The sequence below is a fragment of the Ischnura elegans genome, chromosome 8, assembly GCF_921293095.1.
Source record: "Ischnura elegans chromosome 8, ioIscEleg1.1, whole genome shotgun sequence".
Classification (NCBI taxonomy): domain Eukaryota; kingdom Metazoa; phylum Arthropoda; class Insecta; order Odonata; family Coenagrionidae; genus Ischnura; species Ischnura elegans.
In genome coordinates, this window is record NC_060253.1 from 18146630 (window position 1) to 18173896 (window position 27267).

The following is a 27267-nucleotide window of genomic DNA, read 5'->3' on the forward strand; positions in this document are numbered from 1 at the left end:
AAAATCCGAAAATCCCCGGTTTCCCCCACTAGAACCTCAGTGCTGTGGGATAGTAACTACGTAGCACAATTCCCAAAATCCACTACCCTCTCCATTCATCAGCCCTCGGAATGCATTAGTCGTGTGTACATGCTAAGATGTTCTTCCTTCATCACTGAAGTACTACAATACCCTAACCATAGCCTGGACCACACATAACCATTGACGAACTGCTGTTTCAAACAAAGCTAGATGTCCATTCATGCAATTCATGGCATCAAAAGGCAGGAATATAATTTAGTATTGCAATAATTTTCTCTGACGTAACACATCCGTACAGTGCCATTATCAAGACCAAACTGCCAATGCAAGTCGAGAAGCACGTCTCGACTGGTCGTGACACGCCAGCAACCCAGTCTGCCAGACTCCGCACCACGCAGCCGAATACAGAGTCTCAGCAGAAGCCAACTGCATTGTTGCGCACTTGACTACACTTACGTTTCACGGCAAATAAGTGTCATCGCGATAAAATTTAGTTGGTTTCAAGGAAAATCGGAATATACTTACCTTAGGAGCTAATAAATTTTCGAAAAAATGATTAACAGCCATTATTTATTGAAATTATGTAAAACATAAACAATCGTGAAGGTAATATATTATTCTAAAATAATAATTTGGCTAGTAATAATCAAACTGCATCCCTTGAAACACCTAAACCAAACAAATAAATGATAAAATATACTTGGTGTCAAAATGACCCCCTCCGGCATTAAAGGTAAATTTGAATTTTTATGACGGAAAAAACAGAGGGGGTATCCCTAACACTGTTGTCTTATTAAGCCCTAATAATGATTAAAAGTCACGAAATATTTTATTCTACAACACTCTTTAAAAGCCAGCTTTGAAAAAAATGACACCCTTCAGCATTCTAGTGTTAAAAGGTATCCAACCCCATTACATGCAATGGGGTGTTTGCATAAAAATTTTTTGCGCTTAAATATTTCTTCAGCGTGTAGAGGAAAGGAAGTAGATGAAGAAAACATAGGTTTGAATGCAGTAAAATGGAGAAATATATTATTAAATGAATAATAAAATCCTTAAAATGCCAAGGAAATCAGCGGGAGAAGAAACGGTTGGTGACGTAACTTACCCGTAGTTGCCTGTATGAGGCCTCAATGCGACTGGGAAAATTGTCGAAAACATGGCATTAAAGGTAAATTTTGATAAACGAAATACAAATAATCTACCAAAAGTAGATATATTTATGGTGGCGGAGTATTTGAAGGGAAACGACTGCTTCAGCATTCGGGAAGTTAGAGGAACGAAGGCACTTCGGTAAGTTACCTGATGGTTTCATCTCCATAGTACAATGAAAGGTATGGGAAGCTGCCTTTTTATAGTCACCCTATCAGGCCAATAGATCAGTTCCTTCAATGTGTGTGCCAGGATTGGCTTAGTTCTGTAAAATTTTAAAACATGCATAGCCACATGATATGCAAAATTGATCCGCGAGCCTTTCAAAAGAATCATTTGCCTTGATTTTCATGAGAGTAAATGAAATGTCTCTCTGGCCAAGTTTAGTGTATTTCATTATCAAAGACATTGCATGAGGAAGCCACTCATCTGGCACGCCAATATACATTTTGGATTTCCTAATTACACAAGAGAGAATTGCATCAGGGTCCTGAAATTCATAAGCAGACTCATCACTCTCAGATGAGCATGGCTCATATTCATTCCCACTGCCATTTTCCACACCCTCAGTTGTTGTGACGGACTCCAATTCCTCTTCATCCACAGCCCCACCTATTCTCTTCAGTGTATGTCGACATATCTCAGCAGTTTTTAAACAAAATTTTAGCGTTAAAAATATCAGACTTCTGGACTTATAGCCTTATACCTTTTATATACTAACTTTGTCGTTATTAAAACTAGAAATCCGTTTTAAATTCCTCAATGCTTAAAAAAATGTTAGTAATTGTTTTAGGAGAGTAAATTATTGGAAATCAAATACAATTATTTGTTGAATAAAACTCTGCTAAAGGGATAAGTTGACCGTGGATTCATGCTGTGATAGGGGTAAAGGGTGTAGTTCAGTGGCCGGGGTAAAGGATGGACACACCATTGAGCTGGTTCAAAAATCTGAGGGACGAATAAATAAGCTCCATACGTTCCCAAAAAAAGAGCTCCATACAGAGATGTTAAAAATATTCTCATGCTACTTGTACCATGGAAAATGTTTTCCGATTGTAGGTGGCGGCAGGAAAGGGTTAAGTCTCTGAGATTGAAACAAGTCTTGTCTCAAGCGAACACGTCTCCATGTATCGAGGTTGATTTGGCTGTTTTGATTAAAGCTTCATACTTTCAGAGAGTGATAGCAGCATTATTTTAAAATGAGCATGCATGCCAAAAGGGTGATATTTATACTCACTGATGTGAATATTTTAGCATTAAAAGACATTTTCTGATCAAATTTTTTTTCTGATCAAAAACGTTTTGTGAAAAGACTAAACATTGGTTGTTATCCCATCAAGATATGAATGTTCTTTTTTGATGTCTGTTTGAATTTACATGTCGAAAGAAATGACACAGCGTGGTCCGATTTCAGCCCTCACGAGGAAGATACTCTTGTTTTGCCTCTTTCACACTTCATTCATGCTGGAATGTAATGAAAGTAGATTAGTAAAAATTAAAAAAAACATTACGTGGAACCTATAAAACATACATGCGAGTTGAATTTTGCCCTGGTAACATTACAATTCCTTGTCATATTTATTGCATTTCTGTAGGAACAGAATGTTTGGGCTATAGCAAATGCCTGAAACTTAGCTGTCGAAAACAAAAGGTTCTATTTCCTACGCAAGCACTCCTATTATTTCCTATACGTTCTCGCTTACATAGTAATTTGTACAAGAACTTGCACCATAAATTGTATCATGCAACCTGGGAATAAGAGTTAAGTTTCACCTTTGAACAGCTGAAGAAGACACCACCTTTTGTTGTCAAGTAATGGTTGTACCAAGACAGTCATGTTGGTCAAAGTAGAGCCATATTTCTCCTCGAGATATTACTGGCTGACTTATCAAGAAAAATTAGGAGCATGCGGAAACACTAATATGCCACAAGTGTGCACCTAGAGAAAATGATTAAGTGGTCACATTAAACTTACTTGGAATTCAGCGGTAGCTTCGATCAGTCGGCCAAACAATGCTCTCTCTCATGTTCTGTTCCGGTTCTCTTGGAGCATAGAGACCACCTTTCTTTTTTGCTGAGCAATGGTTTATTCAAAATTTGTTTGCCAAAGTGCGAGACCAAGCAACTATAATTTCAAGTGTAAAATTAAGGAATGACGGTACTTACCTTCTATTTCCATTCCATTTAGATCGGTCAGTTACCATATGTACGCGGAACCTATAAAACATACATGCGAGTTGAATTTTGCCCTGGTAACATTACAATTCCTTGTCATATTTATTGCATTTCTGTAGTAACAGAATGTTTGGGCTATAGCAAATGCCTGAAACTTAGCTGTCGAAAACAAAAGGTTCTATTTCCTACGCAAGCACTCCTATTATTTCCTATACGTTCTCGCTTACATAGTAATTTGTACAAGAACTTGCACCATAGATTGAAGGAAAGATGGTGTCCGATCCGATAAACGTAGAATGTAACGAGTGTAAAAACCATCTAAAAACTAGTGAAAAAGCCCTCCACTGTGAATATTGCAAGAAATTATATCATCATAAGTGTACGGGCTTGAAAGAAATTGCTTTAAGAGCTCTGGAGGAATTTTATGGTTTATTCTGGAAGTGCTTATCATGTCGCGTTAACGAAGGAAACCAACTTCATAAAATGGCGGACGACATCGAACTATTAAAAGAAGAAATTCGCAACATCAAAGATAACGCTAAGCTACATAATGCTGGGAAGGAATCTCGAGTGAAAAATGTGAGTTTTGCAGACACAGCAGCAACAAGGTCTGTTTCTAATAGTGACGCAAATCATGAAATCGAGGCCTCTCGTGACGCTGCCAAGCATCGGGTGAACGACAAAAATGAAGCTGGTTTTGGAGCAACGACTGTTTCCGGCAAAAAAGAAGTGGTAAATAACAAAAAGAAAAAAGCGTTACGTGTAGATCAAACAAACTATGGGGTATTGCGTATTGAGTGTCCAGCATCTGAATCAATCGACGAGTGCAACAACAAAACTGACGAAGGTTACACTTAAGTGATCCATAAACGCAAACGTCGTCCTCCTCCAACTGTGGGTTGTTCTGCCAAAAAAGGTTCTCTGATGGGTATTCCAAAGCGTGTGCACATTCACATTTGGAACCTTCCTTCGAATACAACAGCGGAAGACGTCCGGAAGTACATCGGAGAAGAAAAGCCCGAAATCACCGACGCTTCAATTGAAATTGAACAGTTAAAGGTAAATAGAGGGGAATACGCCTCGTTTCATATTTCTGTAAATGATGAGTGTGTTGGCCGTGACTTATTGTCAGGAGACTTTTGGCCAAAGAACGTTTACTACGGAAATTTTTTCTTGCCGAAATTTCGTCAGAATACTAAATATTTCCCCCCAAAAAGGGTTGTTTCAGCTGATGATGCAAATGGTGTGAAACAATCAGTTGTAGGCCAATCCTCTGTTGGTGTCATCAACGAAGATTTTTGTGAACATTCGGTCGATGACTCAGTGAAACGGCAGGCGCTTGGTCAGAACAGTTTGATTAAGGCCAAACCATCGGCAGGGACTTCGTGACTAGATGCAGATGCAAATGTAATTAAGTTCCTTTACCTTAACATTAGATCGTTAAGGAACAAGATTGTTGATCTGGAAGTCATAGTGCAAGACACAAAATGTGATATTCTTCTTTTGACTGAACACTGGTTATTACCAAATGAAATCGAGTGCTATGTCATTAGTGATATGTATCTTGCTGCATCATTTTGTCGAAAGGATACAATTGGCGGCGGTGTTGCAATTTATTGTAATCGCTCCATGAAATGCTCGAAAATCAAGCTAAGCAATAACATCGAAAAAGTGAATGAGTGCGCCGCAGTGATATGCAAATCCAACAAATCCCGTTTCGGGATTATTGTTGTTTACAGGTCTCCCACCTCCTGTTTTCATTCCTTTTTAAAGGAATTCAGTGACACGATACAATCTGTGTTTAGTGCTAATGTTGACAACCTAATCATCTTTGGTGATCTTAATACTGATATATTATCTAACTCGACTCAGTACTTAGAACTGGATTGTCTTTTCCATTCATTTGGGTTAGCTGTAATGAACAATAATCCCACCAGAGTAACCTCACACTCTTCTACTCTGATTGACCTAGTAGTTTCTAACTTTCCAGAGCAATCTTTTTCCTGTGATACTACATCTTGCTATCTTTCGGATCACTGTATGCTAGGGGTTGTGTTGAAGATTACTGATGCTATACTCATTGATCCTATGTATGTAACTAAACGATTTTACCACAGGGAAAGCTGTGAGGAATTTATTTATAATGTGGCTAATACAACATGGAGTGAACAAGGCCATGGCAATCCACTCGATGTTGATGCTAGGTTTAACTCCTTCCTGAATGATTTTCTGTTGCTTTTTAATCATTCATTTCCTTTAAGAACCAGGAAGTTTAACTATAAAAGCAAAAATATTACATTCCCTCCTGAGCTCCTAAATATGAATGCCAGGGTTAAAGAACTGCATAGACTGTCAAAGTTTTCTGATCCATCCCTCCTCAATCAATACAAAGCTCTTCTACATAAATACAAATGCAGTATTAAGGAAATTTAAGAAAAATCGTCATAGCCATGTCATTGCTTCTTCAAATAACCCCTCCAAAGCTGCATGGAGGATTATTAACCAACAAACTAAAAATAACTTTGAACAGAGACCAACTTTTATCAAATTTAATGACCTACCTGTTTTGAACCCTATTGCAATTGCAAATTGTTTTAATAGCCAATTCTGTCAAACTGCTAATAACACAGATCTACCTTCTCTTAGTTGGGATAAAACACCCTCGTCAATTTTTCTCTCCCCATCTACCCCTAATGAGGTTGCCAACATCATCCACTCTCTTTCTAATTCCTGGTCAGTAGGATATGATGGAGTCCCTATACCTATCATTAAATTAGTTGCTAGGATTATTTCTGCTCCCCTGTCCGACATTTTTAATTTGTCTATCTGCAATGGTCATTTTCCTACCTACCTGAAAACTGCCGTCATTATTCCAATCCATAAAAAGGGATCAACCACTGAAGCCAATAACTATCGACCCATTGCACTACTCTCAGCTTTCTCAAAAATTTTTGAGAAACTCTTCTACAATCGCATAATGAATTATTTATCCCATTTTAACTTGCTGAATTCTTCCCAACATGGCTTCATCAAGGGAAGATCTACAATATCTGCAGCTTTCCAACTCATTAATGATATCACTTGGGGTCTTTCCAATCAGAAAGAAATACTTGGGATTTTCTTCGACCTATCGAAAGCTTTTGATACCCTAAATCATAATATCCTGTTCTCTAAACTCAATCACATTGGAATAAATGGCAATGCTCTAGCCTGGATACAATCTTACTTATCCAATAGAATGCAAATGGTTCAATTAAATACAACTTTTGCTGCTGGTGCTAACACACTTCGATCCAACCCTCTCAAATCGAACTGTGGGGTCCCTCAAGGATCAATCCTGGGCCCTCTTTTATTTGTCATCTTCATCAATGATCTCAAATATCACCTACCTATGTGTAAGGTGACCCTATATGCTGATGACACTTCTACACTGAACCTTAGCGATACGCTGTTAGGAGTAACGAATGCTGCTCAAATTACTGTTTCAACTATAGGTCAATGGTGCCATAATAACAGCTTACAATTAAATGACCTCAAAACATCTTTTCTCCACTTCCATAACAAAATTTCTCCCCCGACTTCAAGCCCTTTACTCCGAACTATCAGTAATAATTCAATCAAGCAATCTAACTGTACTAAATTCTTGGGTTTAACTCTAAATGAAAATCTTGACTGGCAATTCCACGTTGATAATCTGAACAAAAAAATTTCATCTGGTATCTTCATGATTCGTAAACTTGCCCCCACCACCTCTGTGGAGATCTTAAAGCTAGTTTACTTTGCTAAAATCCACTCCTACCTGTCTTATGGTGTGATATTTTGGGGCAACACCAGTGCTGCCACAAGGGCCTTCTCCATGCAAAAGAGATCTTTGAAGGCAATTGCTGCTGTTTCCATCAGATCTCCAGGAAAGCCACTGTTTCTTAAATTCAAGATAATGACACTACCATGTCTGTTTATTTTTTATTGTGCACTATTTGTCAAAATGTATCCTGATTTGTTCTGTCCGAGCTCTACCATTCATGATTATTTCACTCGGCGCAGAAATGATGTTCACCTGAGAAGGCAACCCTGTGCCTTATCTAGAAAGGGAACTCATCACTCAGCTTGACTTATTTTTAATAAATTACCACCTCATGTAAAAACTCAGTCCAACATTGCAACCTTCAAGCGCGAATTGAGAAGGCTGCTTTTATCCAAAGCCTATTACAATCTAGACGAATATATGTGTGATAATGTATAATTGATCTGTGTCGTTTTTTGTGTGTTTGGTATCTCTTTTTATCTGTAATATTCTCTTGACCATGTTCTATGTTCTATTCCTTGGACCAACAGAACAATAAAAATTATTATTATTATTATGTTATCTGGGAATAAGGGCATCAATAGCAGCATACATATTATGCGGCGATTCTTACTATAAACAATAAAATAAATTTAAAGCATTATTTTTCATAAAATACATTCCAGTCACTCGCCTCTGAGATAATTTAATGCCTGAGGATTAAATATTTATTAATGAACTAGTTCAAAGAGCTCGTATAACCTGTGGGAATGGAATGTTCCAGAGAAGGCTCCACGATGCCTGTAGGACATAGGTACAAAATTTAAATTTTCAGATTAAATCAATAAATTCCTTTTTTCCTGGAGTCTCTCTTCATTTAAATGAGGAAAGAACTCATTGACACAGCAAATTATACTAAAAATGTAGAATACCGGTGGGATACCCCAGCAACATCCCAGGGATATCTCGGATGTCATCAGGACAAACAAGACAAAATTAGGATATCTTGATGACGTAATGTGGTGTGTGGGTAAATATCCATGTAATGAAACTGCATAAATCTATATTTCAGACTCAAAAATCGGAGACCCCTGTGGCTCAGTACTACAATGCACCGGTAACTCGGAGTGCAAAGCCAAAGGTGGAATCGGATATTGCACGTGTAAGGAAGGATTCGATGCCAATGATAACTTGGTATGCGTTAAAGGTAAGAGATTTTGACTCAGAACGAGGGTAGGAAATAATGTGTTCACAGTGTTGTATGAAAACGTTTACACTGTTACAAACATGGAACATGAATCTTAATTTGATGAATGATCGTATAGTACTTACCGTATTAATGTGTACATTGTATCCCCTGTTGTATGTCGGAAGCTCATATTTCATCGTCTAATAATATCTTCCTTTTTTACAGGCAATGCTCACATAGGCAGCAATTGTTCAAGTGGGTTGGGGTGTGAATATGTGGGAAATTCAAAGTGCAGTGTTGAAAAAGGCAGTGGAAAATGTGTATGCCCAGCTGGATTCCATGGTGTTGAAGGTAGCGCACGATGTGCAGTGGGTAGGTATTTCATTCAGAAGTTCTTTTTGGAATCAATCCCAAAAATAAGCATTAGAGTGATTGAATCTCAAAGAAAGAAAATTTTGTATCTTATGGTCTCATAATTTGATGAAAATTTCTGAATGGAACAAAATTCCCTTAAAACAATTACATATGTATGCTGGAAGGCCTTTGCATGGGAAAAACATGCCTTTTGTGGCCATAAAGTATTTGCATTTCTGCCGAAAAACGTGCCTTTATGACTAAGCACCTTCATTTCTCCACCAAACTCTAATTGAGTTGAAATAAGTCGCCTATTTTTCAGATAAGTCTTTGCATAAGACAGTAAATGTGTAAGCAATCAATCCATTTCCTTATCATGTTAACGTTATACGTAAATTTGTTGATTACTTTTTTCTCAAGCACTCAATCTCGGGATTTATTCAAAATTTTATAATGTTTGACATTTCTAACTTTCCATTTCAAGAAAAGGGCTCATGTTGACAACTCATAAATAGATATTTATTTTCAAATATATAAACGTTTTTAGTTTACTCCAACAAGGCATTCAGCATAAGCGTTTTTGCATAAATATATTTTATTTCATACTGCAATAATATTTTGCTCTTTGATATATATTCTCCATTTTGTTCTGTGCGTAAGCAATTTTTAAACAAAATTTTAGCATTAAAAATATCAGACTTCTGGACTTATAGCCTTATACCTTTTGTATACTAACTTTGTCGTTATTAACACTAGAAATCCGTTTAAAATTCCTCAATGCTTAAAAAAAAGTTGGTAATTGTTTTAGGAGAGTAAATTATTGGAAATCAAACACAATTATTTGTTGAATAAAACTCTGCTAAAGGGATAAGTTGACCGTGGATTCATGCTGTGATAGGGGTAAAGGGTGTAGTTCAGTGGCCGGGGTAAAGGATGGACACACCATTGAGCTGGTTCAAAAATCTGAGGAACGAATAAATAAGCTCCATACGTTCCCAAAAAAAAGAGCTCCATACAGAGATGTTAAAAATATTCTCATGCTACTTGTACCATGGAAAACGTTTTCCGATTGTAGGTGGCGGCAGGAAAGGGTTAAGTCTCTGAGATTGAAACAAGTCTTGTCTCAAGCGAACACGTCTCCATGTATCGAGGTTGATTTGGCTGTTTTGATTAAAGCTTCATACTTTAGAGAGTGATAGCAGCATTATTTTAAAATGAGCATGCATGCCAAAAGGGTGATATTTATACTCACTGATGTGAATATTTTAGCATTAAAAGACATTTTCTGATCAAATTTTTTTTCTGATCAAAAACGTTTTGTGAAAAGACTAAACATTGGTTGTTATCCCATCAAGATATGAATGTTCTTTTTTGATGTCTGTTTGAATTTACATGTCGAAAGAAATGACACAGCGTGGTCCGATTTCAGCCCTCACGAGGAAGATACTCTTGTTTTGCCTCTTTCACACTTCATTCATGCTGGAATGTAATGAAAGTAAATTAGTAAAAATTAAAAAAAACATTACGCGGAACCTATAAAACATACATGCGAGTTGAATTTTGCCCTGGGAACATTAAATTCCTTGTCATATTTATTGCATTTCTGTAGGAACAGAATGTTTGGGCTATAGCAAATGCCTGAAACTTAGCTGTCGAAAACAAAAGGTTCTATTTCCTACGCAAGCACTCCTATTATTTCCTATACGTTCTCGCTTACATAGTAATTTGTACAAGAACTTCCACCATAAATTGTATCATGCAACCAGGGAATAAGAGTTATGTTTCACCTTGAACAGCTGAAGAAGACACCACCTTTTGTTGTCAAGTAATGGTTGTACCACAGTCATGTTGGTCAAAGTAGAGCCATATATTTCTCCTCGAGATATTACTGGCTGACTTATCAAGAAAAATTAGGAGCATGCGGAAACACTAATACGCCACAAGTGTGCACCTAGAGAAAATGATTAAGTGGTCACATTAAACTTACTTGGAATTCAGCGGTAGCTTCGATCAGTCGGCCAAACAATGCTCTCTCTCATGTTCTGTTCCGGTTCTCTTGGAGCATAGAGACCACCTTTCTTTTTTGCTGAGCAATGGTTTATTCAAAATTTGTTTGCCAAAGTGCGAGGCCAAGCAACTATAATTTCAAGTGTAAAATTAAGGAATGACGGTACTTACCTTCTATTTCCATTCCATTTAGAACGGTCAGTTACCATATGTTATCTGGGAATAAGGGCATCAATAGCAGCATACATATTATGCGGGGATTCTTACTATAAACAATAAAATAAATTTAAAGCGTTATTTTTCATAAAATACATTCCAGTCACTCGCCTCTGAGATAATTTAATGCCTGAGGATTAAATATTTGTTAATGAACTAGTTCAAAGAGCTCGTATAACCTGTGGGAATGGAATGTTCCAGAGAAGGCTCCACGATGCCTGTAGGACATAGGTACAAAATTTAAATTTTCAGATTAAATCAATAAATTCCTTTTTTCCTGGAGTCTCTCTTCATTTAAATGAGGAAAGAACTCATTGACACAGCAAATTATACTAAAAATGTAGAATACCGGTGGGATACCCCAGCAACATCCCAGGGATATCTCGGATGTCATCAGGACAAACAAGACAAAATTAGGATATCTTGATGACGTAATGTGGTGTGTGGGTAAATATCCATGTAATGAAACTGCATAAATCTATATTTCAGACTCAAAAATCGGAGACCCCTGTGGCTCAGTACTACAATGCACCGGTAACTCGGAGTGCAAAGCCAAAGGTGGAATCGGATATTGCACGTGTAAGGAAGGATTCCATGCCAATGATAACTTGGTATGCGTTAAAGGTAAGAGATTTTGACTCAGAACGAGGGTAGGAAATAATGTGTTCACAGTGTTGTATGAAAACGTTTACACTGTTACAAACATGGAACATGAATCTTAATTTGATGAATGATCGTATAGTACTTACCGTATTAATGTGTACATTGTATCCCCTGTTGTATGTCGGAAGCTCATATTTCATCGTCTAATAATATCTTCCTTTTTTACAGGCAATGCACACATAGGCAGCAATTGTTCAAGTGGGTTGGGGTGTGAATATGTGGGAAATTCAAAGTGCAGTGTTGAAAAAGGCAGTGGAAAATGTGTATGCCCAGCTGGATTCCATGTTATTGAACGTGGCGCACGATGTGCAGTGGGTAGGTACCTATTTCATTCAGAAGTTCTTTTTGGAATCAATCCCAAAAATAAGCATTAGAGTAATTGAATCTCAAAGAAAGAAAATTTTGTATCTTATGGTCTCATAATTTGATGAAAATTTCTGAATGGAACAAAATTCCCTTAAAACAATTACATATGTAATGTTTTTTACATTACATTTGACGAGCTGTCTTTATGATACCTGTATTCAGTACATTCCGAATCAACCGATTCAATGAAAAACTTATAATTAATTTAAAAGTCTATAATGTTACACTAATAAAGCATGACAATCAGTTTTCCAATAACTCTGCACACACTAAAAGAATTTGTACTTGTTGAAGTTCAAAAGGATTCTTCAGATCTTACTTTCCACTCATCACTTACAATTTAGAATCAATTCATGTTATTTCACATTATGTTTACAATGAAATGAATAGGCTGATACAAATTTCTAAACCAGTTATTGTAACATCAACAAACTTCCAATTTCACTATCAATCGCACCATAACCAAATCAAAAACAACAGCACATCGAAATGCGTGGAATGTAAACGCTGGCAAAGGCTGTTTAAACTTATATTTGGTGGTGCCCAGACCATAACTAAACACATAGGTTCAAGACAATTGGGAATAGAACAAGCATGTGGCAATAACACGAACGATCTATGGAAACTTCTCAAACCGCCATCTTTATTCGGCGTACCACTTGTACCACCTTAACCAAATTACATATTCATACATGACCAATGACACACCTCCCTCCGAAATCTTTCACACCTTTAGATTTCTTTTTGAACAGTACAATATAATAACAGGATGAACAATTATAGATTAATTCTTTGCACTGGTTTAACCATTCTTCCACTCCTAGTAAGTACAACATTCTTATTAGTTGCTCCACTCTCATGAGCCATACAGTTAACATTTTCATGCATTTTTCCACTAACATTTGGTACATTGACATGTTCAGGAATTATAAAATTTTCCTTTACAGTATCACTCCCCATATGGTTTAAGTTAGAAACATCTTCATACAATGGAAATAGACATCTCTCATCACTTGAGGTTTTTGACTTTTTCAATTGATAACTATTACGTCTAACCACTGATCCAGTTCTATCTACCTTAATCCAATATGATTTTGGTTCATCTGCCTTTTTTGTGATAGTTGCTTTTTCCCAACAATTGTCTTTTGAACTTCTAACCACTACCTTCTCCCCCTTAAAAAATTCCTCCTCCTTCCTGTGAGCTTGCTTGTTATACCATCCTTCCATCTTACTTTGTCTTGCACACAGTTTTTCATACACATCCATTTGTATTTCGGGTTCTAACTGGCATAGAGATATTGGCAACCTAGACCTCATAATGCGACTATTTAGTACTTGAGATGGTGAGGCTCCTAAGCTAATGATTGGACTGTTATTATACTCCATTAGAGCTTCATGAAAATTAGAACCATCTTCAAAACACTTTTTTAACAACTTTTTGCCAACACTTACTCCTTGCTCAGCTCTACCATTACTTTGATGATAATGAGGGGTACTTGTTCTAAGAGTAATATCTCTTTCTTGGAAATAACTTTTGACACAATTGTGACATGAAAGGTACATTGTCAGCTATAACAGTCTTTGGAAAACCTGTCCATTTGAATATTTGTTGCATAGCATTTATTACTGAATGTGCTGACTTATCTGGGATAATAGATACTTCTAACCATTGTGAAAAATAATCAACAATGACTAAAAAAGACTTGTTCCCAAATTGAAATAAATCTGCTCCTACCTTTTCAAATCTAAATTTAGGCACAGAGTGAGGGGTCAATTTCTCTTTGGTTTTAAATGGCCTAAACTTTTCACAGGGTCTGCATTTCTGAATATACTCAGCAATCTGACTTGACATGCCAGGCCACCAAAATAATTGGTTTGCTTTGGCAATACTTTTATTTACCCCTGTATGTCCCTTGTGTACAATATCCAATACATATTGCCTCATTGATTTAGGAACAATGATTTTATCACCAAGATAGAGCATTCCTGCTTCTACAAATATATCACATTGTTTGTTGTAATAAGGTTTACACTCATTACCAACCTTCTCATTTTTGGGCCAACCCTCCCGGCAATATTTAGAGATCAACATTAACGTTGGATCTTTGGACGTAGCTAGTCGAAATGAACGTTGACGTTCATCTGACATTGGAAGGAGTTTGCTAATTGAATGAACCATTTCAAACATTTCAGGGTCAATTTCAGGTTTGTCATGAGTAGCTCGTGATAACATATCTGCAAAGTGCAAATATTTACCCGGAACATAGGTTAATTCAAGATCATATTTCAGTAACTTCAGCCTGAGTCTTTGTAACCTTACTGAACCGATCTTACAAATTGGTTTTTTCATCACAGATAACAAAGGTTTATGATCTATTTGAACCGTAACATGTAGACCATAAATGAATTCATGGAATTTCTTTACTCCATAATAAATAATAAGTAATTCCTTTTCACATTGACTGTAATTCACTTCACAGTCACTCATTGTTCTTGAAACACATGCTACTAATTTATTCTCATTTCCACATTTAATAAAGAGACAACATCCTAGTCCATCCTTAGATGCATCACATTGCATAATTATTGGCTTACATGGATCAAAGGGAACTAAGGATGATGCTTGTGAAATTTTATCTTTAAGATTGTCAAGGACCTTATCATGATTAGGCAACCATTTAAATTCAACATTCTCCTTCAATAAATGAAATAATGGTTTCATGACCTGATTCATATCTGGTACATACCGTCTTACATAATTAAATGAGCCTAAAAGTCTTTGCAACTCTTTCTTATTTTTTGGACTCTTAAGTGACTTTAGGGCATCTACTCTTTGAGGATCAATTTGCATCCCTTGTTCAGAAATTATTTGTCCCATAAATTTGACCTTAGATTTCTTAAATTGCCTTTTGTCTCCATTAAATTTGGCATTAACCATTTTGGCAGTATTGATCACATTTTGTAGGGCTTGATCATGTTCCTCATCAGACCTTCCCATGATAAGCAAATCATCTCTACACACAATGACATTAGGTATGCTACCAAAATATTTTAACACTTTCTCATCAAATAAATCACCTGAGTTACTTAACCCATAAGGTAACACTTTGTAACGATAAACACCAAACGGTGTAGCAAAACAACATAACCAAGATGATTCAACATCTAATAGTAATTGATGAAACCCTTCTGACAGATCAAGGGTTGTAAAAATTTTTTTCCCTCTACATTTCATGCAAATATCCTCCAATTTGTATGGAATCAAAGGTTTTCTAACAATAATTTTATTTAGATCTGACGGATCCAAACATAGTCTCAACTTCTTGTTTGATTTCTCAATCAAGACAATTCTATTAACACATGCATTATCACTCATGTTCTCAACTTTGCATATAGCACCTCTTTTTTCCAATCGATCCAATTCACACTTAAACTGATCCATGAGGGCATGCGGGACTCTGGATGGAGGATACAATATTTCTCCTACCTTGTCTCTGATACTTAGTGAACACTTGTCCGGAAATTGCCCATGACCTTGGAATACTTCTTTGTTCTCTGAAATAAATTTACTTTCAGCACTAAAATTTAACATATCTGGCACTTTTGCTTTCTGAGCTTTGATTTGGTGCACTTTTTCATTAGTTTGAGTAACCCTTTGAACAAGATTTAACACACAACACCCTGGTAAACCCAATAAAACTTTACATTTCCACTCAACAATCATAAAATCAAGACATGACTGATTGTTAGTTGATTTGTAACATAAATTTACAACACCCAAAGGTTTTTTCTTACTACCATCAAAACCTTCTAACTGGACATTTGTTTTACGTAAGCTTACTGGTTTATCAAGTTTCTCCAAAATACACAAAGGCATTACATTTACTTCCGATCCTGGGTCTAGCTTCATCTTCACTTTCTTACCTTCCACATTTAGTATAGCAAACCACTCGGTAACATTTTGAGTAATACTTTCAACACTTTTCACACTTTGATCACCCTTTGTCACATTATAAACAACATTCACATTTTCACAAAATAATAGAGACGAATCAGATTCATTCTCATCGTCTTTTTCTACACTTTTCACAGCTTTTACCTTACACGAGACGGCAAAGTGATTTTTCAACCCACACTTTCGACATGTCTTCCCGTAAGCTGGACATTGACGAATACCATGTTCTGTTTGACATCGTGTACATTTAAATATTTTCTTCTGAAACACTTTACCTTGGGGTTTTGAATTGCTTTGCCTGTGTCTGGTTTTTACAGCATCCACTACTGTACCTGCTGTGTCGCCTATTTCTTCCATCTTGTTTGCCTGTTGTCTGCTCTGTTCCGTTTCTGCCTTCCTCAATGTTAAGTTATCAACTCTTAACAGACCTTCACGGATAACTTTATCCCTAATACCATGCACTATTTTATCCCTCAAAATTTTCTCCTCAACGGTTTCTTCATCCGTTGTATCGTTATAATTGCAAGATTTAATTAACTTCCTGCATGCTGTCATAAACTGGCCAAAAGTCTCACCTTCAGTTTGCTTCCGATCCATAAACAAGTATCGTTCGTAACACTCATTCGTCCGTGGCTTCACATATTCACCAAGTCTTTTGGTCACATTTTCATAAGATTTGCGTTCCTCGCCAGTCATTGGGATCGTTGACAGAACACTGCGGGCTTCCTCCCCCATAATATTTCGCAACAGTGATAGTTTGACTTTATCATGCGATTCATCATGTCCGATGGCAATCAAGTAATCTTCAAATGCATCCAACCACGCAGGAAATTTAGTAGCAGCATTGGCACCCTGGAGGTCGAGATCTGGTGGAAGTTTCACCGACGATGCCAACAACGCGTCCATGATGATATATTTGACTATTACACCAGTTACTAATACTTATTTATTCCTCCCAACTTGTCTAACAACTGCGCCATGTTTTAACTTATATTTGGTGGTACCCAGACCATAACTAAACACATAGGTTCAAGACAATTGGGAATAGAACAAGCATGTGGCAATAACACGAACGATCTATGGAAACTTCTCAAACCGCCATCTTTATTCGGCGTACCACTTGTACCACCTTAACCAAATTACATATTCATACATGACCAATGACACAAAGGCTCACAATGAAATAACTAGAATAAGTAAGAAAATCAAACAGAACTAGTTAGCGTACCGATGAATGAAAATAAATACGCCTTTGCTGTGTCCTTAAAGAACAACTACTTCAAATAAGAAACATATACCCTTTGCAACAGTTAGTAGATACCTTTGAACGAAATGTATACGGTTGATTAAACCAGTATTGAAGAATAAAATAATTTTATCGTAGCTCATACACTCACAAATCACTTCCCTTGTTGCTTCACTCTTTATTTCATCATCTATATGCAATCAATTCATTTAGTGGTACGCTAAAAGCACAAATTGTGTACTACATATTACACTAGAGGCACAAGTTCACTGTATGTTGTAGTTTCCTTGCAGTTATAAAAAAAACTTTCAATTCCCTCAGCAATTACACTACATATGTTATCTGCCTTACCTGAAGAATGGGTTTTCGTGTTCCTTTTTTGGCACAAATGCGTAAAAAATCTATATGAGTGTACAAATAGAAACGGAGTCAAGCATCCACAACGGTGCGCCATATTTAGTAGCTCTGTTAGACAAGGCCAGAGGGCAACTAAGAACCGGCTACTAAGATAGTAGCATACTAAGCTTAGTAGCCCTTAGTAACAATCTATGAATACCATTGTGCTAGTATGCTACTACTTAGAATGTTACTTAGGCGTTAGTAGCTTACTAAGGAAACTATGAATGCGGCTGTATGTCTCTTAAGTTGCTCCTACTCTATCTCTATGTATGGAAAACCTCGGGCAAAAAAAATTATAACTATTATTTTATTATTTATAGGACCCCTATTTGGCTGTAAGCCTGTTTCCCTTCCGCTCTGAACAAAGCCCTCATATTCTTATCTCCGTATTCTTTTCCCCTAGCAGTGATAATGGACGAGCAGGGTGTCAGCGGTGGAGGTGGAAGGGGCCTACATACATGCATGAAAGTCACTGCTTATTTTTTTCTATTCTATCCAAATTGACATAAACTGTAAATTGTTGACACCAATGAATCTAGCTGTGAAAGACTGCATTATAAACTCTCGCAGTTAATTGCTGTTATACTCTCGTGCATCCATCAAATTCCTTCCGTCAATGGGAGTTATTCCTTGAATGAGTTTATGGACCAAACTGTTGAAAATGATTTTTTTTGTTCTTTAAAAAGACTTCGTGTTTATACAAGAATACAATTATTCACATCCGTAAGATTTAATTTTAACCCTTTCGAGATGGCGTAGTTTTCGTCTTAGCATGACTGCTGTACTGAGCCCCAAGAGACTCTTCTTTCTCGTGGTACGGAGCATTTTTGGAGGACATTCGTTAAGAAGGGTCTCGCAGAACCATTTTCGACCCCTCCCGGCTGGGACTCCGCATTATCTTAGTGGACTCCGAGAGTAGTTGTGCTTCCTCCTTTCCGGGTTTACGACCATACCTGTGGCATTGGCAAATTAAGTAACCTTTTCCCTACGAATACCGTGTTTCCTCGGCTTGAATTTTCCGACGCTAAAGACCAAAGGCCGTGTTTTCACAACTTTACGGTCAAGCATGCCAAGTGGGTCCCAAGCGCCATTAGGGTCCCTAGGCACGAGAGGTCCGGCCCTTTCTTATTGTCCGTGTGGGGATTATCTCCGTCTATTCTGGCACTTAATGTCCCACTCAAGGAATGTGCTCATGGTCACTAATTTGTTTATAAGTAAGAATAACTAAAAACGTACATGTTGCATTTGTTGAAAATCAACCCCAAGAATTACATTCTGGATGTTCTGCTGATCGGTTCCAAATTTTAAATGGAACTCTAGTGTGTATATTACCGGAGTTCATCATCATCTAGAACAAATTTTGAAGACGCTAAGGTTTGATGTATAATTGTTATTTTTAAACCATACTAGCAAATTTATAGGAGCGATAATGCTATGATTTACATCTAAAGATACCTATTCGTTACTCTGTTAGCCACGTTCTTAGTGTACATTTGCAGTGAAATTTGGTGAAATACCCGATTGAACTCCTTTCAAAAAAGAGTCCTCGTAATGTAATAAAATATGATTCTCTTCTCTTTCTTATTTTGTGCGTGACGTGAATATTTATATAAGTGATATTGCTATATAAATATAATTTAGCAATTTCAAACAACAAATTTGTAATATTCAAGTAGTTTAATGAGAATTTTTCGGGAAAATATTCTTGAAAAAAATTTGAAATGTTTCATTCTCATTAGAGATGGGTCGAATAGCAGATTTCTCGAACTCGAATATCGAATTGGAGTATTAAATCATTGCTCGAATATTCGATACCTCGAATACTAAATGATGAATGCTGGAATGTTTGACTCGGTTGCCTATGCAGCAGGCAACACAAGATTTTGGGGAGTAATTTTGATTTCCTTTAAAGGATTCGAACAGGAATTTAGCTGATTAATGGAATATTTTAATTTTATGGAAACAATTGGGCATATAACTAATTCAACTAACATCGCTTTACCCCCTCTCCTGCTGCTAAGTGCTAGCTGACAATCTGAGGCATTTTGTAAAATACAAGCTCTTCTCCACCGGATTCTCTTCAATTATTTTCAATCCATCTTTGGGAGTTCTCACGAGATAAGAAGATGAATTGGAACTGCTATCAGGGAGAAACCAAATATCCTGAGAAAATATCCCTTCGTCTGGGACTGTAACAATAAAGATTTATGGCACCACTCATAAATTGTAACTTGATATATGTTTTCAGAAAAAAATACCACATCAACTTCCGAGAAGCTCTGCTGCTCATATCAAGTCTCATCAGAATGCTAGTTCTCCGTCGTATTTTGACGTTTATTTCCTCGCGTAAAATGCTTAAGAGGACGCAGTACACCCCTATATTGCATGCTTCTACACGTTCCGTTCTCATGCAGTTGATTTTGCTTGTGCAGGCATGCGGTTTTCGATATATTCAAGGAAAAGTATGTAGCCAAGTCGGCATCTTATTTTTATTTTTTTTCAAAATTATACAACTATGCAAGGCGCTATTGGAAATAATGGGTATTTTAGGGAATCTCTGTGGAATATTGAATCCATTAATGACGTTTATGCTTACGCATCACCTTTTAGTTAGATGTTAATGGTTAACACAACAACTCTCGTGGCCAATACTTTTCAGATAAGTGCGTAATTAAGGATTGAAAAACGAGAGTTTTGAGGGATTTCAGTCCCAAAACGGGCATCAACGACAGCGGCTGCAGTCATCTTAGTTCTCACTTCTCTCGCCCCGAGCGCTCTGTCAGAAATAGAACGGATTGCTTTCATACGCTATTCCCTGAGTCTAGACTGTTGCGAAGACCTTGAAAGAGGTCCTAGAGGGATGGCAGGGGAAATTTTCCCCTCCGTGGCCGGTGTGCATGAGGGATGGGAGGAGAAATTTTCCCCTCCGTGGCCGGTGTGCATGAGGGACACAAGGAACGAATTGACGTCTTCTGTGTCTGCCACCGCATTCGTGCAACAGTGCTTGAAATCATTCAGATGCCGACTGCCAAACAACGCCAAAAAAAGGGGCGAAGTGATAAAAAATTAAATATGTCTGCCCCAAGAAAACGAAGAAAGGGTCAAAACCTAGCAAAGTGGAGGGAAGAACGAAGGTAAAGTATAAGTTCTTGCTATGAGGAAAAAAGTTGCGTTCATAGTGATTGAGGAACTATACATGTTTATTTAATCCTGAATAAAATTGCTAGTTTAATTTTCTGAATAATTTCTATTTCAATCATAATTACAGAAAATCAAATAACAGTGAAATGGAAAGAGACTCACAATCAGATGTTGGCGATTATCCGCCAATCCATACGGCAACATCCTCGGCGGCTGATTTGTACTCTTCAAAAAGTTTGATCGAAGAAGCAGAGCTCTGTGGGGAACCGGTGCCTCCTATTGACTTATTTAAGGCAAAATCCTCAGCAGAAGATCTGCATTCTTCATTGGAAAGTTTAGTCGAAGCAGATAAACTGCTCGAGGAACCGCTGGTTCCATCAGTGTTGGGTCGAAGGATCGTGGATTTGCATTATTTTTTGAGTCAAATACAATCAATTGATCACTCTCCTTTTAAGTGCTCTTTTAGTGATTTGTTACTAGTTGGGGAACGTCGTCTAGGGCTGAGAACATGTTTAAAATTTGTTTGCCGAGTATGCAACGCCAACGAAAATATATGGACTGGAGACAGTAAGCCCAATTATATCGACGTTAACTTCGCTGCTGTGTCTGGTGTGATGTCTTCAGGTGGTGGTTATTCCCAACTAGACGACATATTTTCTGCCATGGATATACCCGTCATGACAGAGAAAACTTATAAAAAATACCACGATAAGGTTTGCGAAGGCTGGCAAACGTCCGCTGCGAAAGAAATGGAGGCGGCGGCGAAGACGGAAGCATCAAATGCAATAATGAATGGGGACGTGGACACGGATGGTGTACCTCTCATTACCGTGATTGCTGACGGGAGCTGGTCTTACCGCAGCAACTACTCGTCATTGGCTGGAGTGGTGAGTATTCATTGGTTGAAGCTATACATGTGTGTTAGGCTAAGAAACTGAAATGATAAATGCATGGACCATTCCTCAACTTCTGATTCTTCGTCATCCAATATATTTCTAAAGCGGAAGAAATCAATCATAAATTTCATTCTAAAGAATTTTCTCTAGTCCTACCATTTCTCATGTTTTTAAGCATTTAAACTTGGAGTCGGCGAGAAATCGCTCATGCAATATAACCCGTCATATAATATGGGTAGAATCAACAGGATAATAATAATTCAATAATTGCTTGGGGTTTTCTTTCTTAGGTTATTGGTCACAAATTAAAATACTGCGCCTTGCTAATGTTTCGCTATATTTTTATAGCTTTATCTTCGGAGGCTGATTCACTAATGAATAAAGATGAAGCTATGAACAAAAGGCGAAAAGTTGGCCAGGCATAGTATTTAATTTTGAAACCAAAACCTCAAGAAAGGAAAAAAACATTAATACGATGGCCAACAGAACTAATTCATTTCAAGAATAATTTCACCCAAGTTCAATCGCATGATCTAGTATATCTATTTCTGTCATATAGATTAATCAATGAAGACGTTCCCTATAAAGCATTCATTGATGACATTATTTTTTATTTATTCTTGGGAATTTGTTGCGCTAGGTGTTAACATAAGCACCACTAACCCCCCTTTGTATATAAATTTATCTTGATTCCGTATAATAATTCCTGTAATTGTAAACTTATTTTACATAAAAATCGTCGGTAACCGGCGTAGGTAGAGTTTGTTATAAGCGCATGAGCAAAGTAAAATTTAAAAAGGAATTTGCGGAAATACATGCGTAAGATTAAGGATTATTATTTATATAGAAAACATAATGATAAGTTTAATTTTCTCACCAAAATGTTTATTGCTTTTTCTGCTAAAAAGTTGTGAGGTTCATGCGCGTGGAGGCAGGGAACATTTTCGAATAAAGTTCATTCTATCGCCCAGTGCGTACATATAAAAATAATTTTTACTCATTTCAGGGCGCCATCGTCGGATACCACACCAAAAAGGTTCTCTTCATAGCCGTGAAGAACAAATACTGCACAACTTGCGCCCGGGCTGATTCTAAGGGTAAAGAAGCCCCAGAACATAACTGCTTCAAGAACTGGAGCTCACATCAGAGCTCTTCCAGTATGGAGGCTGCAGCCATTGTTGAGGGGTTTTGTAAGAGTGAAGAAATGTATGGTGTAAGATATGCGCGACTCATTGCAGATGGCGACTCCAGCGTTTACAAAAAGGTCCTCGATGCGGGACCCTACAAACTATTGTCAGTGGAGAAAATTGAATGCCGTAATCACTTGCTCAGAAACTACTGTAACAAGATAAGGGAACTTGTGACAACATGTAGCAAAGGAATCTGTGACAGAGTTGAGAGGAAATTGATAGCAGAAAATGTTTTGCGCTTTAGAACTGCAGTGACAAAAGCTGTTGAGTTCCGAAAATCTCAGGATATACCCTTACCTAAAAAAACTCAACTACTCGAGAGGGATATCCTGAATAGTCCGAGCCACATTTTTGGAGAGCATGAGAAATGCAAAGAAATAGGGTATTTTTGCGATGGCAAAGTCAAAAGTGATCAAAAAAACTACATTCCAGAATTAAAAAGAAGTGGGGTGTATGAAAAATTGATGTGTATTGTAAAAAACATAAGTCGTCATAGTCGAAGCCTTATTTACGACGTGGATAATAATCCAGTTGAACACTACAACGCTGTTATAGCAAAATTCATAGGTGGAAAGAGAGTCAATTATGCCCTCTCCTGTTCATATAAGGGAAGATGTGACGGAGCAGTTGTGAGTTTTAACTCTGGCAACCCATTGCGCTCGCTTTATAAAAATGTATGCGACGTAAGTCCAGGGTACCACTGCAAAAAGTCCCTTCAGAGGAAAAGTGATAAGGCGCTTTCAACTTCATTCAGAAGGAAAGGTGTGCCAAGATCGAAGAGAAGTATATTCAATCGTCTGGGAAAAAATCGTGACCCTGATTACGGGCCATTTTCTGAAAGACCGGACATGCCAAACCCCCAATTTGAAGATGAGTGTCGGCTTTTCCTCAAATCCCTCCAAAAGACCAAAAAAGAAATAGAGGACATTGAAAGACAAACAGTGGGGCAAGGAAAAAACAATCAGTGGGTCACAATGCGGCGAAAGATGCTCACTGCTTCCAATTTTGGCCGCGTATGTAAAATGCTTCCGCACACTGGCTGTGAAAACTTTATAAAATCAGTTATGTACAGCAATTTTGACTCTCCTCACTTGGAATATGGAAGGATAAATGAGGAAAAAGCTCGCACAGCATTGGAGTTAAATGAAGGTATTTGCATTCAACCATGCGGGCTGTACGTCGACCAAGAATTTCCTTTCCTTGGAGCTACTCCCGATGGAATTGTTGGTGATCGTGGGATAGTCGAAATAAAGTGTCCGTCATCGGCAGCAGAGATGACTGTAGAAGAGGCAGTCAACAAAGGAAAAGTAAACTTCTGGATGAAGAATGATAAAATGAAGATTAACCAGAAGCATAATTACTTCTTCCAAATTCAGGGCCAGCTTCACATCACTCAGCGAGACTTTGGTATCTTTGCCGTATGGACCAAATGTGATTTAAAAGTGGAGAGAATCGAAAGGGATGACGATTTTTGGAGAAAATTTATGGTGGAAAAATTGAAAAAAATCTACATTGAGTGTATGCTTCCCGAAATAGTTGATCCGAGATTCTCCCGATCAATGCCGATTCGGAATCCTCCTGGAATTTTGGCAGCTCAAGAGAGGAGAAATACAGCGGGGAAAAGAAAGAGCGGGGAGAAGGACGGGGAAGGACAGTTGCCTAATAAAAAAGCTAAAAATTAAATAATTTAAAAACAGATATTACATACTCTTTTCTTTAACTCTGGTGCAGTATCCCAACAATTACCAGGAAACTACTAACCTGTCCTCATCGGATAACTCTCCATACGGAAAAGCAACCAGAAACTGTAAATTACCTCGAACGAAATGACCTGCGAGTGAAGCAGGATTTCATCAGGACTTTTCAAAACCCATAAGGGCAGTATTTTCGTTGTCATTCGTGTGACATATCCGATATAAGCAGAAATTGAAGTTATATGTTATACTCAAGCCAACATTATTTTGTAATCCTCATTGGTATTATTGATTTTACTGCAATATTTACCTTGTCGCCAAGGTTTTTCCAATCACTACAGCTGATGCAACTCCACTACGAAAGCTTTTCGGATTCATAGCGTCTGAATAAGTAAGTACTATAAAAATACAAATCCAATAGGAAAATAGAATATTATTTTTATGCTACAAAAATGATATTTTTCTGTTGATGAAATCTTCTCGGGAAATCAGCCGGGTGAAGATGGCCATTGCTGCCAACGTTTCCATGGCCTTCTCTGCCATCGTCTTCAGGGCGAATCGCGAATTCGCCCTGAAGACGATGGCAGAGAAGGCCATGGAAACGTTGGCAGCAATGGCCATCATCACCCGGCTGATTTCCCGAGAAGATTTCATCAACAGCATTCGCCGGGAAAGAACCAAATCCTTCTTCATGATATTTTTCGTTCCCAAGTTTCTTTTCTGTGGTTTTATTTAGGTATTTAAGTGTGTAAGATTCATAGCATGTGTGCGATCTGGCCCGAGGGACCAAAAAATGTGCGGGTGGGGATGAGGACCCCCGGTTACGATAAGGCGGGGACACCTTCCAGCGAATGTGGATTTATTTCCTCCGTGAATTCGGAGGAAGCGCATTGCAAAATTCTGCGTCCACACGCTCTCAGCTTTCCATGAATACGGATAAAAAAACCTCAAAGTGACACCCATGCTGAAAGTAAAAGGGCTCTAATGAGAAAGGGTAACTGATCCTCGAGTATCGCTACTGTCAGGGTGCACACTAGGGCGGATCGCAAAAATCGATTTTTTTCAAATCCATCTGGCCCAGTGAAAAAAAGTTGTGGGACCGATCAAAAATAAGGCCTGAAAAATTTGAGACCTGTACGTGAACCCCTGACCCTCGCTCAAATGCAATTTAGGGGGGGAGGGTCAAAAATCGAAAAATACAATATTTTATGGTCATTCCCTATAGATTTTGCCGAGTTACTGCCCTAGGGCAAACATTTCGTGCATTTTGACGTATCTGCCACCGTTTAGCCACAAAATGCCTAATTTGAGTCCGCGTCCGCGAAGAAAATATTCCAACGCCCACGCAGCGTCGCGGATACCAGAGCCGCAGGCCGATCCCTTCCCCTCCCCGCTCGCTTCTCCCCCTCCCACGCCTCTAATACAGCAAAATTCATCCCGCGCATGCTGCTAGGAGGTCGTTTATCTTTGATAATATAAATCAAAAGATGGTAGAAGGTAAAAAGCGATGCGTAGTGAGACGACTTGTCCCTTATTTGGCGCCTCGTCGGCGTTAAACAAATCGATGTTACCAACTTTTAGAGAAGTGATGAAATAATTTTAGACCTGCGCACGCAGGAAAGGAGACTACGGTCTTGAAGACACCTCTCGAGTGGCTATGAAGAGTGTGGAACTATGGTTATGCGATTCTATTCCGTATTTCCGACACTGTGACTAAATTGGATTTAGTGGTACCACAGGAAGTACTAAAACTTACGGAAAATCGTAATAGGCCAAAAGTGGGTTTTATTGAAGTATAAGACTCAAACAATTTTAAAGGAACATTTTAAATTATGCGATATTTTTGCGTGTTAAGTGCATGGAGGAGCATAAGGTTCCCCAAATGAGAAGTATTTTGAGAGACAATCTGACGAAAAGAAAGATGATGGCTGCTGGATTGAATCCTGAAGAAACTGGACAACTGAGGAAAAAAGGGAATCAAAGGAGAACGTTGAGTCATCATCGTCAATTCTTGTATGGGAAAATAGTATCAAAAATTTTCTTCATCAATTCATCCGAAGGAAATTAAACTGGCGAGAAATTAGCCGATTTGTATCTCTACTTTCCTCATGAAATAAACATTAAGGACTATAACCTCAAATTGGAACTTCTTCGAGGAAAATGCGTCTGCCAACTGTGATAGAGGTTTATGCCAGAACCAAGCAACAGCAATGCTCGTTCCCGCAACTTTAGCTGACGCAAAAGTCATAAATTCGTAAGATACATCAAAGCTAGTGTACCAGAATTACTTACGTATACAGAAAAAGATGCTAATTCCTGTAAATAAGAAAAGAGGGGTGTCATCAAAGGGTTCTATTTTATTGGAATGAAAGACTATACTCTTGTCTGATGAAAAAAGGCAAGAGGACTTATCAATACAAGTTTAAAGGGGAATGTGTGGTGTTAGTTGAAGAAACAGGATCCCACTTTTGGAGGTTTGCCTCCCCCGTCGGAGGATTAGCAAAAGTTATAAAATCTGCGATTATCGATTCCTTTCCGAGTGAAAATTAGATACACAGAATTAAAAAGGATTTGATTATCAATAAAATAGGGAGGCAAAAACTAATAGAGGTGGATGAATTCTGTTATTTGGGAAGCAAGATAACTAGTAACGGGAGAAGCAAGAAAGAAATTATCAGCAGAATAGCCCAGGCGAAGAGAGCATTCCACCAAAAGAGAGACCTGCTTACAGCGGGAAACTTAAATATGGAAGTAAGAAACAATTTATAAGAACCTACATCTGGAGTATGCTCCTATACGGAAGTGAGGCATGGACAATG

General features: G+C 37.8%; 1 protein-coding gene across 3 annotated transcripts in view; it reads left to right on the forward strand.

Annotated features, from left to right (window-relative positions):
* The window catches only part of LOC124163964 (multiple epidermal growth factor-like domains protein 10), a 102214-nt gene that overhangs the window by 69206 nt on the left and 5741 nt on the right, over positions 1 to 27267 (forward strand). For all 3 annotated transcript variants that reach the window (XM_046541103.1, XM_046541101.1, XM_046541102.1), the window contains exons 8-11: positions 8205 to 8339; positions 8547 to 8693; positions 11388 to 11522; positions 11730 to 11876. In XM_046541103.1, the coding sequence (XP_046397059.1) occupies positions 8205 to 8339; positions 8547 to 8693; positions 11388 to 11522; positions 11730 to 11876 (564 nt within the window). The remainder of the gene's footprint in view (positions 1 to 8204; positions 8340 to 8546; positions 8694 to 11387; positions 11523 to 11729; positions 11877 to 27267) is intronic.